Here is a 16,943-nt window from a genome sequence, read left to right as displayed (position 1 = left end):
TGGAGCCGCCGAGAGATAATTTCGGTGAACACAGCGGAATCACGCTCCTCGCGCGCTCGCTCGCCTCCGTTCCCACTTGGCAACATTAAGGGTTTTTTTTTTTTTTTTTAATTATTATTATTTTCTCATTATTTCATTTAATCACTCGTTTGATGTTTTATACAGCTGCCACGAGTAATCTTTGATCCAATTAGGAAACGCCTGATTGACGTGAGCGGCTGAAGGCGTGGCTTTCAACGAGCTGCGTTCACTTTAGCCTCTCGTGACCTTAGTTATCAGAGGATCTGTGGAGGTTTAGCGGAATAACATCGAGGCTAATAATTGTGCTTAAAAGATAAACTGCGCGGGTGCATCTTTGTGTGTGTGTGTGTGTGTGTGTGTGTGTGTGTGTGTGTGTGTGTGTGTGTGTGTGTGTGTGTGTGTGTGTGTGTGTGCGTGTGTGTGTGTGTGTGCGTGTGTGCGTGTGTGTGTGTGTGTGTGTGTGCGTGTGTGAGAGAGACAGAGAGAGAAGCAGGCTCTCGCAGACATCTTACAATGAGGAATGAAGCCATTAGTGAATGGAGGCCCCTGTGCTCAGAAGCCGCACACTGAACATTAATAATGCACTGCCAGGGAGTAGATGGGGCTTTGCTGACATTAGGCCTGCATTAAAGACTCGTTTGCTATTTCTATTAGAGACACACTGTATAAGGAAAGACCTGCCTTCTTATAATTTGACTGAAAAAATCTATGGTTTTTTTTCTACTCAACATAAATTGTAAGTTCCAACGGATTCATTTTATTTTTCTACATGGACATTGGTTATACATGTTTAATGACTAGGTCTAAAAAATGAAGGACTGTGAGATTAAACCACATTATAGAGATAGTAAAGAAGCTTTCAGTGTTTATATGGGGTGAATATTAAACAAAATGAGAAATTGTGCTATAAATGGGTATGTAAATGTGTAACCATTACACTGCCTCCACCACAATTGCCAGAGAGGATTGTTCCCTGATAGCTCCCAGTAGGTCATACTGTCACAGTTAAACTTGAATACTTTATGGAATACTTGGTGGATTATAACTCCGTGTTTTTTATGAAAAGTTTAGTGCTGAGTTTTTGGACCCCCAAAGGGCTTTGAAGATTAATTTTCTACACTAGTTCTGTGTAGTGATGCAAAAGCAGGACTTTACAGTCACATAGATTTTTACTTTACTTATTCAACTTTAATGATTTAGTTGAATGTTTTGAATAGAAATAACCTCCAATGTCCTCCAGTGGGGTAATTCACCACTAAAGTGAAACATGTAGACAAAAATAAAAACACAGAAAAACAGAAGTAGAAATAATAGGTTATGCTGTAAGGGCAAATTTACAGCACAAGAAAATAGTGTGCAGATATTAAAAATAATAAACTCCAGTTAATAGCGACTGAATAGGATAATTAAGAAAATGTACAAAATGCATATTTATGCATAAAAACAACAGATGATAAAAATTGCTATTTGTGCAGAGAACAAATGTCAGTTTGCTTATTTGCATGTTCAGCCAAAGGACAGTCCATCCTCCAAAGTTAAATGTCACTGAGCAGCTAACATGAACCAGAAAAACCCTTATTCTGTTCCCGAAAAGAAGAAAGATTTCATTGAAATCTATTCTGCCTGTACAGTTTGTACCGTTTTCCGTTAATGTGCTTCCTTTTCATATGGATTTCAAACATTGTAATCACGTGAAGTGCTCACACTCCAAAAACTGCCAAGAGATATTGTCGGACTGTATTATTCACATTATTACTCCCTAAAATTAGCAAATAAATTGTACATTTGCTGACAACTTAATCACTCCTGTCTCTTTGTTTGTGAGTTTGAAGCCTGAAATATTAAATATTAGGTTACAGGATCCTGGAATATCATCCACTTAGGTCAAGTTTGCTCTTGATTTATGTTCAGTTCTAATCTGTTTTATTAAGTATGGATTAATGGCTTGCAGTAAATCTTGACTGGCATTCTGGGCTTGATGTATTTACCCACTGAAACAACATAAGAGGGAGGATGATGATAAAAGCTTCATAAGCACAAATGGCAGATCATATATCACTGTAATTAAAGCTTCTCTTTGAGAAAGTAGAAATGAAACCCTGAAACGATAAAATAGCCCTGCTGTTTTATCCCACATTTCACAATACTGGTTAAAATCAGCTGTGTTCCTGGATTTGGTCTTTAAGTGAAATGAAGCTTCTGCGCAAATTCAATCTGGAAGGCTCTTTAGCCTCACCTGCCTCATCAATCAGCACATCCCTCTCTTCACCCTGGACCTATCAGGGTTGGATCAAGCCTCGCTTCAGCCAATCAGCGTTCGAGCTCCAGTTGAAAAGGACCTCCTGGCCACGGCCTCCTCCGCTTACCAGCTGCGATCAACCCACCTCCACCTTCTGCTCCCGGCTCTCAGGCCACATCCTTCTTCGACCACCACCACCATTACAGGCCCCGGGGGGATTACATTCCTATGCAGCATCAGGAATGTTTATCAAGCTTACCGAAGTTCCAGCTCGACATCCCCGGCCGGGGCCTGAACGCCAAAGGACGTTAATGTTTATTTGTCATTAAACTTTCTTTAATCACCTTCTTTCTGTCCGAGTCTCTCCAGATTGAAATACTTTAATAGACTAAAATTAAAGCTATCATGGGCTTTCTAACAACCAACAGATGAGTGGGAAGCATTGTTTTTATTCATGACCAGAGAAATGCAGTTCCAAAGTGTTTATTTTTTCTTTCTTTCTACAGCATCCAAGATTTATGTAGGGAGTGTGAAATGCCTCATTTATTTTGGCAAGAATGAACAGTGACTTATCTCCCAGACACTGGAAGATAATGAGGGTCGAACTGATGCAGATAGACAAATGATTATGTGTGAAAAGGCAGCAGAAGAGCCTCGCTCTGCAGACAGCATCAAAATTTGCTCGACTCTGACAACTTTACAAGACCTACAGGGCCTTGCACAAGTATTCAAACCCCTTTAACCACAAACTTTTTTTTTTTATATAGTTTTTGTATCAGCGCAGCTACTGTATGCCTAGATCGCTGTTACTGTCTCTTACTCTGCAGTTGTGGAGTCACCATGTCTGACACAGTTGGTGACAATAAAAACACAGTACATTAAATACATAAGCTAAATCATGGAAAATTTGTTCATACATTAAATGTTTTTAACCGTTTTATTGGCGACGTACAGAAAGGAGGAGCATGCTCTCATAGAATAGCAACCGGTGCAGTTAGCGAAAGGTTGCGCAATCCCAGGTGAGGCTCAGCTCGCTGCTGCCTCACCGGCTTCGCTTCCAAGCATTTGAATGGGAAAATGCGAAAATTCAGCGATTTGAGTTGTACTTTAACGGTTTCTCCCCTTTCTGCTAAGCACCGCACGAAATTAATAATATCTACATGTCTAAATTTGATTGAGATAACTGAATTATTCTGCAGCGGCGGCGCGGCTAAGCATAACATGTTAAAGAATAGTCTTTTTTCCCTCCAGCATTGTACGCATGCGCGAAATTTCCTTATGTAAACAATAACATGCAGGGGTCTAGATTTGTAAATCCGATTATAATTAAGTCGGTGCCTCCCCAGCTATGAACCTCACCGCACGTCACTGAACAGCATATATGACTCTAGCCATTGTAATAAGTTTAAAATATAGTTAGTAGTTATTTTGAACTTAAATCTAACAAATAGAATATTTTTTGATTGGTAGGTTGGTAAAGAAATCACACGGCAGTCACAGCAAAGACTAGCTTAAAGACGTGGACTTTGGGAATAATTTATAAAGAGTGGATTGATTAAATTATATGTAACCTGCTGCAGAATTGCATTGTGGGAAATTTTTGTGATATATGGCTTTTCATTCTTTTTAATTGTGTAACCTGATATGTTTTTTTTTAGATAAAAATATTTTCTATTTATTATTATTATTATTATTATTATTATTATTATTATTATTATTATTATTATTATGGAAGAAGCTTGTTCGCTTGCCTGTGTTGCTCTGTAATGAGGAACTACAATTGAAAACTACCCTTAACGGCTAACAGTGACATATTATTTTATGATATGCATGAAATAAATGAACAACAACAGAACAAAAACCTTTGCAATCAGTTTTATTGTGTTGCAATGACTTGGGTTTTCCCTCATTAGTCATTGTACAGACAAATGCATTGTTTCCTGTCGGTTATTGTTCCTTTCCAGCTTGTTGCAGGCAAACTGGGCTTTTTAAGCACAGGTTCACTTGGGATTAGCTTTACAACAGCTGTTTAGGTTGTGTGTTTGGTGTGTAACGTTCTTAGTTTAAGCATTCATGGTGATTGGTGACAAAGCAGAAGAGAGTTTAGCAAATCTTTGAACCAACCCTGGCAGATCCTGCTGACAGATCCAGTGTGAATTTGTTATTTTCTCAGAATTACAAACGTCAAGGAAGAAATAGAAAAACATATCTTACTTGGGGGGCTATAGGGTTTATTTTTACTCTCTTAAATAAGAATTAATAGAACAATTGAATTAGATTTCTAAAATGAGTTTATCCTTGTAAAAATTTTGTTTCGGCTATCTGTAGTATTCACTAGAGATAGGAAGAATGTATTTGTGGATAGGTGTAAAACTAACACACATGTATTGAAAATAAGATATTTTTCCTTGAAAGTATGCAGAGAGTTATAGCTGGTATGTTGATTTTTATATGGGGAAAATTCTTACGCTTTGAAGGGATTTTAAAATAACCCGAAGGCATTCCTCATCAATATGTGTTTTATTTTGACTAGTTTTAGTGCCACAACTGATATCTCAAATTTAAGTACAAATTTAAGTATTCTTTTATAGTTAGTCATTTATAACAATCGATACCTTAAAATATAATTAAATAGTGATACACTTTTTGATAGCTTTATTTAAAAAATTTTTACTGGTACAAATGCTATATAACGAGGAGGAAGACGATTCTTTTTATTAAATCTTGTAACAGCTTGCCATAGTATTCCTCCACTTTAAATAAGGTACTAACGCCCCTCCTCAGTCAGCTGACGACGGTCCATGTTGCCAGGAAGTGCTTCATATTTCAGATCTCGCCGGAATATAAGGAGGAGCAGCTGATTAATACTACGCTGCTGGGACATCACACCGAGCGTTTCATGGTAAACTAAGAGCTGTGAGACATAAATGTAGCGATACAGAGGTGCTGGTCTGAGAGGACGGTTCTGGTGTGTTTTTGCTAGAACACAGATGCTAATGCTAGTAGTCTGGTTAGCTTAGCATTGAGCAGAGTTGTTTGGGTTTCGTTATTTGCTCTAATAACACGTTAGGCGAACACTTTTTGAAGCGTTGGTGTTTGGCAGTTGGAGTAACTGTGACTTTGTTTTAGTTTATCACGAAGTTAAAACAGCGGAAAGCTGTAATGTAGTCAGTTTATGTTTTTTTTTATGTAAAACAGAATGCATCTACAATTCGTATCTAATTATGCCTGTTTGGTAAATTGCTCGTTTTCTGTAGTCCTAGATCATATATTTTGTCAACGTAGAAAGTCTGTTTATGACGTCGGCTTTCCATAATTTTTACAACTGCACCTAATAGCACCTAGTCTATTTTAAACTGGCCACTCAGCTGTGTTTTTGCGAAGAAAAAAAAATCCAGTGTTTTTTGGTTGGATCAAGTTGAGTTAAAAATGTCCAACAATCGCTGTTATTATTTAGGAAAACATGACTTAAAAATAGCTGCATGGTTAAACGTAATAAAGTTTATGTTGCTTCACTGTAGTAAGCCACAATAAATCACACATAGATTTAATCTGGAGATTTAAAATCCTAGGCTGCCATTCTATAATTGAGTAGTAAACATTTCACATTCTCAAATTTGTTTCATTCCACTTTCTGTTTGTTGCACTATGTCATTTCTCTAAGCAATACATAAAAAAAATAGTAAATGTGTCACATATAATCTCTAAACGTATTTTCTGATCGTTTCCCCAGGGTCAGCCATTGAGACATGGAGAACTACATCAGTGGTCGGCCGTGGGGGAAGCTAGTCAAAGTGGACTCCAATGAAACAGTTCTGCTTTTCACTAAGGAATGTACAGTTGGCAGAAAAAAAGGTAGGAAAGGTTTTTTTGTGTGTTTTTTTTCTTTTCTTTTTTTTTTTTGGAATGGACTAAGACGTCTCTTTTTCTATTTCTAATTTGTATTAGAAACGGCTAGTGTTTATCCCAGCTTTCAGAACTGCTCTCACCGAGTTAAAGTCCCCATTAAGAGAAGACTGCCCTTTCTGCGCTGTAGACGTTTCTGTCGGTGTCTGGAGCCTTTATAACCTCCCCCTTGAAAACACAAAGCCTTCTTTAGTGCCCCAAACTTAGACAGCCCCTTGTGATGAGAACAAAAGATGTCTATTGACAACATGCCTGTAGAATATTAAGTAGTTTTTTTGGGGGGGTTTTTGTATGGGTTTCGCTTTAGAGCTGGTTAGGGCTATGTATCTCTCTGTGTGCTTTGTGGTTGAGAGATTATGGGAATCTACTTTTTCTTTTTTTGCTATGCAAAGCCATTGGGGTTTGCAAAGATTGCATAAATTAGCCAATGTCTGGGTAATAAGAGTCAAACACGTCATGGCAACTTAGTCTTTAGGTGCAAGGTGGGTTTGTTTTGACAGAATTGTTAACTATAGGTTTCTTTATCATTTATGATAAAAATAACAATTTGAAGCATAAAAAAGTAAATATTTAGTTTTGGATAAGAAAATTGTGTTTCCTAAAAACACTTTTTTTTTTTTTTTTTGACTTTTATGCTTTTTTTTCAGGCTGCTATCTGTCTTTTCCATCCAATAAACTTGTTTCCGGGGAGCACTGCAAGATAGTAAAAGATGAACAGTCAGGGCTGGTTTGGCTTGAAGACACGAGGTACTGTACCCCAAGAGTTTCAAATGAAATTCTACTGCCCGCAAAATGACTTGTTCTTTATTTGTTTTTTTACATTACACACATAAATAAAAATCTGAAAAGTGTGCATTTGCATTCAGGTTTGCCCTATATTTAGTGCCATCTACCATTTTATTAACTTCCTTATGCCATTAGTGCCATTCTGTAAAATTAGAACGTTTTGATAAAAAAAAAATCATAATTTCCCTCATGCCCATATAATTTTTGGTTTAAGTTTTTAACATTTCACTATGGAGGGGCAAAAGTGGCATGAGCCTCAGGTTAAACATAGTGCTCTATATAAAAAAAAAAATCGCAACAAAATATGTTTTTGAATGTAATGTGAAAAAATGTGGGCAGGAGGTTAAGCACCAGGGGTGTACATACTTTTGGAAGCCACCATAATTATATTTCCAGACTTTGCTTATGAGTTTTCCTTCATTTAAATAAGGCCTTATATTTCCTAAACTTTGTGGCTTCAAACAAAAAAAAACATCAAAAGACTTGGTAATATTTTATGCCTTCATATGAGTTTGATAACATTTTTTCAAAATGAGAGAAGATATGCATTGACTTGCTGCATCTCTGAACTGTTTTCTGCAGCACTAACGGCACAGTGATCAACTCGTCCAAAGTGGTCAGGAAGCAGACTCATGTGCTGCAGAACGGTGATGTCATCTACTTTGTGTACAGGAAGAGTGACCCCGATCAAAGTAAGCAGCTCAGAATCTGCTTATGCTCATTTATTTCTACAGGCCTTTAATAGAAAAGACTCACAGCACATCTTGTTACTCTCTAGACATCGCCTATGTTTACCACTCTTTAAACATGGAGGCTGCTGTTCCAGAAGACGGTTGCAGTGAGTAGCTGGATAACGTCCTACAAGCGGCTCGTTGTATTGCGAGTCTGTTTTGATAGTTTCCCATCTCCACATGCACACAGAGAGGCCAGCCTGCAGTCTTTTTCCGGTTCTGGCTTCAGAGATGGCCTTCTCTGTGGAACCCGTAATGCTCACAAGAGCTCCTTTGGATCCAACTCAGGAGGAGCCTCAGCCTTCCACCTCCACTTCCCACTTTTGTATTAAGAAACCCTCGTCTAAAGCCCCCGTTTCGTCAACTTCTTCTGCTTTGGGTACGTTGTGTTTTTTCTTTTGATCGATTGGTTGATTGATGCTTTTTTTCTTTCTTTCTTTTTTTTTATCAAGTAACTTTTGATGCGTGTTGGTCTTACCAGGCCAAGTTAAGGATGGAGCCTCAGCAGTAGACGAACACTCAGGCAATCAGGAGCCAGAATGCAAAAGGAGGAGAACAGATGATGGTCGGTTTCTCATTTTGTTTTTCTGTGCATCCGTTTGTCTCTTTTTTTCTCCTCATGTCGTATCTGGAATGTTTTTGGAAGTGAAACCAGACAACTTGTAAAAAGTCAGGGTTAGCGGCAATTGATGACAAATGCAACTGTTTTTACAGACTCTGATTTGTGCTGAACATGTACCCTTTTTACAGATGCGACGGGATCAGCTAAGGGGGATGTTCTGCCTAACCCACCTGTGAAAGAGACTAAAACGGACAAGATGGAGGAGTCGCTGACATGCGTCATTTGCCAGGACCTGCTGCATGACTGCATCAGGTGAGAAGTCAGAAGAAAGGTCCTCAGCGACAGATGGACTCCAGATGGGGCTGGAGCACCTGCACTTTTCATCTGGACAAAAAAAAACAAAAAACGTGCCCTTCTGAAATGTCTTTATTTTTTATAATGTATTGCATGGAAGCCAAGAGAGGACTTGCAGCATATGCTTTTCTCTAGATAGGATTTTCTCTAGTTCATTTCCCGTTTTTTCTTTTTTTTTTTTGGAGAAAACAAGTCAATTTCTAATTTTCTCAACATAGTGAGTTACTTTATTGATGGGTTTTCTGGAGATAATGAGTTAATTGCTAATTTTAGCATCATAAAGAGTTCATTTGCCAATGTTTTTCTCGAGATAAACAAGTTAATTTCCTGATGTTTTTCTCGACATAAGGAGTTGATTGTGAGATGTTTGTTGTGTGTGTTAAACCTGATTGCTGTGGCTCGCATTTGAAGGATAACTTAATATTTCAAGAAAAACGTTGGGAAATTAACTTGATCTCAATCAAGATTATGCAGAGCCGTCCGCTCTTGGCTTCCGTAGTATTGTGTGCGTGCGTGCGTGCGTGCGTGTGTGTGTGTGAGTGAGAGAGAGACCCAATGTAGCACTTTTTTAGATTTAATAACCCACGTTGCTTGTCCCCCAGGTTTTTGTAATTTTGCCCAACAAGACTTCATGTAATAAATCTCACACTGGCCAGGTAAAGGGGCCCTTTTTTCCCCATTTGAGCTCCTGTCCCTCAAAATGTCTGTGCACACCACTTGAGGTCCTTGATTGAAGTTTACATATTTTTTTAAATTTCTTTTTGGTCTGGCGTATCACTTGCGCTTAAATGTCAACGTTATATATTTGGCTCCATTGTTTTGTGCCTTCAGCTTACAGCCTTGCATGCATGTTTTCTGCGCCGCCTGCTACTCTGGCTGGATGGAGCGCTCGTCGCTGTGTCCCACCTGCCGCTGCCCCGTGGAGAGGATTTGTAAAAACCGCATTCTGAACGACCTGGTGGAGGCCTACCTCATCCAGCATCCAGGTTTGCACGCAAGCATCATGACATGTATTGGCACAAGAGCCTTGGGCTGGGCGATGTGGCTTAAAAATAAAACTTCTTTTCTCGGTTTCCAATTTTAAGCGATTTTTTATTTTTATTTTTTTCCTCATTTTTTAAAATATTACGAAGAACTTTTATTTTAGTTTTTATTTCAATCATCTCTTCTGTGAGTTGTACCACAGAATATTATTAGGGCTTGGCTACGAGAAATTTAGTTTTTCTGAGAAATTTCTGAGAAATTGGCTACGAGATTTCTTTAACAAAAGCTTTAACAAAAAAGCTTTTGTTAAATTATTTATCTAAATATCAAAATTATGTCAGCAGAACATTTATAAATTGCACATCAAGGTCTAATTAAAATATATTTAGTGCAATATTGAAGTCCAAATGCAGATGTGAATGTATCTTGTACATTTCCATGATGGTATAAAACAATCATCTTAAAACTCAGTCTGTGGTTCCTTTTCAAAATAGACTGAGTCATTTGCTCAATCTTCTCAAAGCTCTGCTGCTGATAATAAACTGATGCTGATGTGTTAAAAGATAAAGTCCTTATTCGTAAACTGATACCACATTGTAACTCAACACTCATTTAAATTTTTGATTTTTCATTTAGGAGTTCTCATAACTTGCTGCATTCCGCTAATACTGTGACATTTTTCTCATGTTACTAAAGCGTTATTCTTGTAATATTATGACTTTATTCTCGTCGTAGTAACAATAATAAAAATTAAAAAAACATAGCATGCCCTTATTGTTCCATTGTGGAGTTGATACGAATTTAAAGTCCACATAAATAGAAGCTGTAAAACGCACTTGTCAAATAAGATGGTCGGCCTTGGGTGACTCTAAAGTACGGAAAACCAAGGAGTGCATTGGTGGGGCGGGGGGAAGAAAAATAAAAAAAATTTTTAAATTACATTTTCAAAAATTGATTAATCTCCCAGCCCTACAAGACACCCAGATGTGCTAAGCTCAAGATTGTTTCTAAACCCAAAGCACACCTCTCTCTCTCTGTCTTACAGAGAAGAGTCGCAGTGAGGAAGACCTGAAGAGCATGAACAGCCAAAACAAGATCACTCAGGACATGTTGCAGCCCAAAGTGGAACGTTCCTTCTCTGAGGAGGAGGGCAGTTCAGATTACCTCTTTGAGCTGTCTGACAATGACAGCGACTCTTCAGACATTAGGTTAAAAAAAGACACCACTAAGCTAAACCAGACACGCATGTTTATTTCCTAAGTCTTTACTCACCTTTGCGATGCATTTCTTTCCCTGCAGTCAGCCCCTTCTGATGTGCAGGCAGTGTCCGGGCTACATGCGGGATATGGGCCAAGTTCTGTTTGCTTCGAGCTCAAACTATTGGCTCACTGGTCTCCCACCTGTCCAGCCTCCTCCCACACCCGAGTGTGGGGAGGTGACAGCAAGGCCAGCCGGAGAGCAGCCCTCCACGTCCTCCGAACGGCCCTCAGCTAACGGTGAGTCTAGATTAGACGCTGGCTGGTGTGTGACGTTCAAACAGTGAAAACTGAGTTAAAATATCACAATTTGTTCCCCACAACCCTAAAGATATTTATAATAATCTAATGATTTATATAAAGTGGGAATACAGCTGCTGTCATCACTGCTGGTGCTGAAATATTATTACAGGTGTAGCATATTTGTTATTTAGGATGAAATCATGCTAATTTTTGTAGATTTCAAGTGTGTAATGTGTAAAATAATGTGACGGGCCAAACGGGACAGTTTGGTTCTTGATAACAATGACGGACAAAACGGAAGAGGACAACTAAAAAAAAAAGTATTTTAAAATGTAGGTGTACAAAAATTAGAAGCTTACAGCAATAGAGGTAGGTTTATTTAATTTGCATAAACTTGTTTTTTGTTTTACGTAATTTTTGTTGTAATTTATTTTAGTTTTTGATTCTTGCTTCCAAATTTTACAGAATAACATTTTATTTAGGTCAAAACCAACAAATTATGATCCCAAACTTTTAAAAAAAGTAATATTTCAGTGGGATATTTAGCTGTAAGCTTATATAAACCAGTCTGTAACACATCTGAAGCTCTTCTTCTTGCCTCTGCTGCACAGCACCTCAGGAGTACTGCTGCCCCCCACAGGGCCGCCACCTCATCTGCACCTGCTGCCTCCAGCCGATGCCAGACCGGCGGGCCGAGCTCAACAACCAGCAGCAAGTTATCGCTCAGCAATGTGAGTTGTCCCGTCACCTGTTCGTCCCTCTTTGTACCTTTTTAAAAATAAATAAATAAAAATGTGTGCCTCATAACTGCACAGATGGTGATAAATGAAGCTTCATATGTTGCGTGTTGGCAGGTACGCTGTGCCAGAGTCCGTTCTGCCACATGTACTGGGGCTGCCAGAGGATTGGCTGCCATGGCTGCTTGGCTCCATTCAGTGGTGTGTGTCACAGCTGTTCATCATTTAACATATGTGTGGTTTACTGATTTGATTAACTGCATTGTCTTTAGTTGAACACTAAGCTCCAACTTTCTCCGTTTCCATTAAAAACGCTTTGAGACCAGTGACTTTTTCACCTTTTTTTTTTTCAGAGCTTAATCTGACTGAAAAGTGTCTGGATGGCGTGCTGAACAACAACGCATATGAGTCAGAGGTTCTACAAGTAAGTAAACCCTTTATTATTTGTTTCTATTATTACTCTGCTCTTTTTGTTTTAAGTCAAAGTTGTTGGTGTGTTTGTTCTTTTTTTTTAAAGCATAATTTTTAAATGCAAATTTGTATGCACACCAAAGTGGAATAGAACTTCTGACTACATGATCTACTTTGAATTTGCATAAAGTCTGGATATGAAATCCACATATCAATGTAATATGATATTTGATGTATTGATTTTATATTTTCACCAGAACTACCTTTCTGCTAAGGGGAAGACATGGAAAGATCTGCTCCAGGAGTCTTTGCAGGGCTTACAGGAGGGAAAGTTTCTCCTGACAGGTGACTCCGCACATCAAAGTCCTTTAATTGCTGCTCATTGAATCTTTTTTTTTTTTTTTTCGATGCTTATGTGGTAGACTAACACGAGGTAGGGCAAAGTTGTGAAAATAAAAGAGAAAGTAAAATTAAGGAGGAAAAGGAACAACAGACTGGTCAAGCAACATAGCCATTAGAGCGACCTAGTCAAAGTAATGACGATGCACTAATTACAAATACATGCCACACTTTTCAGATATTGGTAACTTTATATTATGTGTTCAATTAACTATTATTTTAGTAATGGATTTATTCTGACGATTAGTTGATTATTCGGATAAAAAACATACAGATTTTTTTTTACCATTTTTTTATACAATATTATAAATACATTAAAAGATGCAAATAAGATTCAGCTCTTTTTATTGCCAAAAATGCAATCTGAAATCTGAAACAGGCGAAACTAATGGTATACCGCTGGAAGAGTTTAGGCTAAAACATATTTCCAGAAAAAGGGTGTTATTTTTATCTTTAATGCAAAATGTTTATTTGTACAGTTTTGGCTTAATAGCTGCTCTAAATGTGCTTTTTTTTTTTTTTTTTTTTGTCCAAAACTACTTTTTTTTGAGTCTGTATACCCCAGTTAAAGATTAATCAGTCACTAAAATTAGTTGACAATTAAATAGATAAATTATTAATCGCTTCACCCCTGATTTATATTCTTTTTGTTTTTAAAATGACTGCTGCCCTGCGGTAGAACTAAGTGAATAATATGTTGGCATGTCGAATAAAATCCCAATAAGACACGTCGACGTTTGTGTAATAAGAAAACACAGACTAGTTCAAGAGTACGAATACTTCTTGTCTAAATTCACAAAATGCCCTTTTCAAAAACACGTTGGCGCTCTCGTTTTGATGATGATGATGAGTGCTGACCGTCTCGTTCAGATTGTCGCATCTCTGCGGACACGCTGCTGTGTTCCTGCTGTGGCCTGCGAGCCTTCAAGGAGCTGGCCTACAAGTACAGACAGAACATCCCTCCGTCTGAACTGCCAGGTCTGAACTTTGTAAAGCTGCGGATTTTCTTTTCTTGTACATTTCAAACACTTTCACTGCGTTCCAGTAACATTCGTTCATCCTCAGCTTCTGTGACATCTCGTCCCGACTGTTACTGGGGGCGTAACTGCCGCACGCAGGTGAAGGCGCATCACGCAGTGTAAGTCCCGTGTCGCTTGATGTCAGAATTTGGTGCATGTCTTATCCCTATACAACCACTAGAGGGAGACCTTGTATAAACTCGTTCTTTTTTTTTTGGTCTGAACACCAGGGGAAGATGTTTCTCTGTGGTTCTTGAATGCAAAGCTAATTCTTCCCTTCATCATTTCAGGAAATTCAACCACATATGTGAACAGACGCGTTTCAAGAGCTGAAGCAGCCGGACGTTCGATTCTTCTGCGTCAAATGCATGCAAAACACGATCTCGATGCGTTTCGCTCTGCCCACCGTAGACGACACGCCTTATGCAATTGCCTAATGCACATGTTAACAATCAGTGTCCATTTACAACAATGACCATGTTCTCCACAGATATTCAGGAGAACGGTATCTATGCACATTCAGATTATTCCCTTCAAGTGAAGGTCTTTTCACTCGTACAAGTTGCTGTTGCTCAGAATAAACACCCCGAAACAGCCGATATCTGGTAAAGGAATCATTTGTTTAGGTGGTGAAATGGTTAATGGTGTTTGTTAATGCTGCTGCCACCCTGGGCAACAAAAACTTCAATTTTGTTGTTGGATTAGAAGCTATTTGTGTATGGAAGGATATGTACGCATGCTAAACAAGTCGGGGTTTTTTCCTGTTTTTTTTATGAGAATTTTTGATCATTTTCCCAATATGTTATTATTCAGGGATTTCCATTACTCATTACATCTAAGTAATCATGTAAAATATCTTTACTAAGTAAATTACAATAGTATTCATTTATTTCACTAATTCTACTTAAAAAGTGAAAGTCTTGGAAGATAAAGATTCATTACTCTGTTAGGTATTTCAGTGTTTTTTTGTGTTTTTTTTTTTTTTTTTGATTAATTGCAGGTTGAAATGAACGAAAACCCATAAATTACTTGTGGGAAAAACGAAAATGTTTTGGTCGTTTGCAGTATTTTCTGATTTGATGTTATGCCAAACCCAATCACTCAGACTACCAGCAAAAATGCACTGACTGTTTTCATTGAAAGTAAGCCGCAAAAGATGATCGTTAAAAGAATCTGGAAAGTTGAGTGGAAGGAAAAAAAACGTGTGGCATGTCTGAGTTTTCAAATTGAATTACCTTACTCTTCCAACGTATTCAGATGCTCCTATAAGGGTCACCAGAACAGGAGCAGCAAAATATTTTCAGTCTAAAACAGTCCATCACAATGCTATATGTTGCTAGCATTAACCGGTTAAGTATTACCTGCGTTTTTAGGCAAAAAAAAAAAACACACACTAAAACTCTGAACACATTGTGATCCAGTGTGATATCTGTACAGGATTTAGTTGTTGCCGTGTAGTAAGGGCTAATCTGTGTGATGAAATGCGTTGCTTCCTTCTGTAGAACTTCAGGGAAGAAAAGCGACGCGAAGTCGAGCAGCTGTAACTCTCGGCTGTGTTTACGGGAAACTCTTAGACGGATCAAGCCAATAAGAGACGCGGCATGCGCTCAGTTACTCGTATTGGTCTTACTTCTCATCAGAGCGTTGATCTCTGTTGATTTTTCTCTTATCACTCCTCAGGTACACAACACTTTTTATTTTGAAACTTTCTTTGCAAAGTGGGCAGAGGGGTGGTGGAAAGATGTGCACTGACATCCTCTTTAGACTATCAATGTCTCAGATTATTAGTGTAGTAACAACTGGACAAATCACACTTGGCTTCTAGCTTCTGTCTAGCTGATACTTCTATATAGTAGATTTAAAGTTTTTATATATATATTAAAACTCTAAACGTATCGGTAATTTTCCGTTTATTAGTGTGTTGAAAATGGTGATGGATGTAAAGAAGTAGAAAATGCTTAAAGCAGGCCTTTGAAAGGCCAAGTTTAATGTGGATTTCTTATTGATTTTCAAAATTTATGCAGATTTTTTTTTTCTTGGCCATGGACGATCTTTACTCAAGTTTCTCACAATTAGGAGAAAGTTCAAAACATTATTAAACATCCTAAGAGTCTGTGCTTGGTGTATTGAAAATAAATTGCCTACTATATCTGGGTTTTAAACGTACAGAAAGATTAATTCCACAATATAATGGAGATTTAAGCACAAACTTAATTCCTTTATAGTATAAGAAAGTTGTTAATTTCTGATGTACATGTAACTTTTATCATATTTAGTTTTATGTTGCCTGTTGAATCAATGAGGCAAAAAAAAAAAAAAAAAAGTTGTTAAAGGGCACTTTCCTGTTTCTACCATTGTGTGTGTGTGGGGTTAAGGTCACTGTTTTCTGTATTTTAATTATTTTTGTATTTCATGCTGAGTCGAGGTATGCATTCTTTAGCAGCTCAGCCTCTCGGCACAAGCCTGATCTATTCCCCCCCGCAGACGAGTTTTAATTATTCGCTACAGGAGATCCGGCTGAGCTAACAACAATCCCAAGCCGCTCCAATCAGGAATTGGTATTAGCGGATTTTGAGGGGTGCTGTAATTTTTTGTTTCATTTTTTTTCTGCAAAAAAAAAATAGAAAAGTCCGGACAAAGGTGCTCAGGAGCAAATCAGCAGGTTTCATTCTACCTCATCACAATACATATGAAAGATGTTTGGATTCAAAAAGGACAAATGGAGAGAAGCTGCATGTGCTTCCTCTGTAAGGGGGGATGTAAATCTTTCTAAATGCCTGTAACACTTGGATGCATTGCACTATTTTAAGAATGAATCTAGATTATAATCAAGTTCTAGTTGAATCGTAGATCAGTAGGAAGGTGCAGGAGTTTGTCGTGGACTTTGAGAAAAGTACGTTTCGTGGTGTCAGCAGTACTGAAACTGTTTGAAATGCCTTTAGCTCTGACTTCTGATCATTTAAATATAATAAAATTGATATAGTTCAAAGGAAGTCTGGGTTGCCGTTTTTGTTCATGATTAAAATTTGTTTTGCAGCCAAACGAACTCGCATGTTTTTGATTTCTTTCTGCTTTATGATGTAAAAGTAAGATCGTTTGTATTGGGAATGTTGGAACAGGAACTCATTTGTCATGTTCTATCAATTTTATATCAAAAAAAGAACATGTATTTATAAACGGGATTTTCAGTAATATTCTAATTGATCAGAAATGATAAAACCTTCACGGGATGTTCACAATTTCGGTCAAAACATCCAAGAACTATTTTTTTGTGTTAAATTAAGAACACCAGATG

At 37.9% G+C, this 16,943-nt stretch overlaps 1 protein-coding gene across 1 annotated transcript; it reads left to right on the top strand.

The window, feature by feature from the left end:
* The first annotated feature begins 5,010 nt into the window (after window positions 1-5,010).
* Window positions 5,011-14,245, top strand: chfr (checkpoint with forkhead and ring finger domains, E3 ubiquitin protein ligase). Its single transcript, XM_008417614.3, has 18 exons — window positions 5,011-5,162; window positions 5,994-6,115; window positions 6,814-6,913; window positions 7,535-7,644; window positions 7,731-7,790; window positions 7,874-8,062; window positions 8,165-8,248; window positions 8,434-8,557; window positions 9,431-9,585; window positions 10,629-10,791; window positions 10,883-11,079; window positions 11,694-11,813; window positions 11,937-12,020; window positions 12,173-12,243; window positions 12,488-12,575; window positions 13,500-13,607; window positions 13,695-13,767; window positions 13,939-14,245. Exons 2-18 carry the CDS (start codon window positions 6,010-6,012, stop codon window positions 13,979-13,981), a joined length of 1,875 nt encoding a protein of 624 aa, XP_008415836.2. The 5' UTR covers window positions 5,011-5,162; window positions 5,994-6,009; the 3' UTR covers window positions 13,982-14,245.
* The last annotated feature ends 2,698 nt before the right edge of the window (window positions 14,246-16,943 follow it).

This window comes from Poecilia reticulata, chromosome 9 (assembly GCF_904066995.2).
Source record: "Poecilia reticulata chromosome 9, P_reticulata-male-v2, whole genome shotgun sequence".
NCBI classification, from domain to species: domain Eukaryota; kingdom Metazoa; phylum Chordata; class Actinopteri; order Cyprinodontiformes; family Poeciliidae; genus Poecilia; species Poecilia reticulata.
The sequence above is the reverse complement of the archived record's forward strand: the minus strand, read 5'-3'. Positions and strand labels throughout refer to the sequence as shown.

Bases quoted from the DNA above. Each gene is read 5' to 3' on its own strand.
- chfr (XM_008417614.3), top strand. From the start codon at position 6,010: ATGGAGAACTACATCAGTGGTCGGCCGTGGGGGAAGCTAGTCAAAGTG. The intron at 9,586-10,628 runs GTTTGCACGCAA...TCTGTCTTACAG, and splicing joins CTACCTCATCCAGCATCCAG to AGAAGAGTCGCAGTGAGGAA. The intron at 11,080-11,693 runs GTGAGTCTAGAT...TCTGCTGCACAG, and splicing joins CGAACGGCCCTCAGCTAACG to CACCTCAGGAGTACTGCTGC.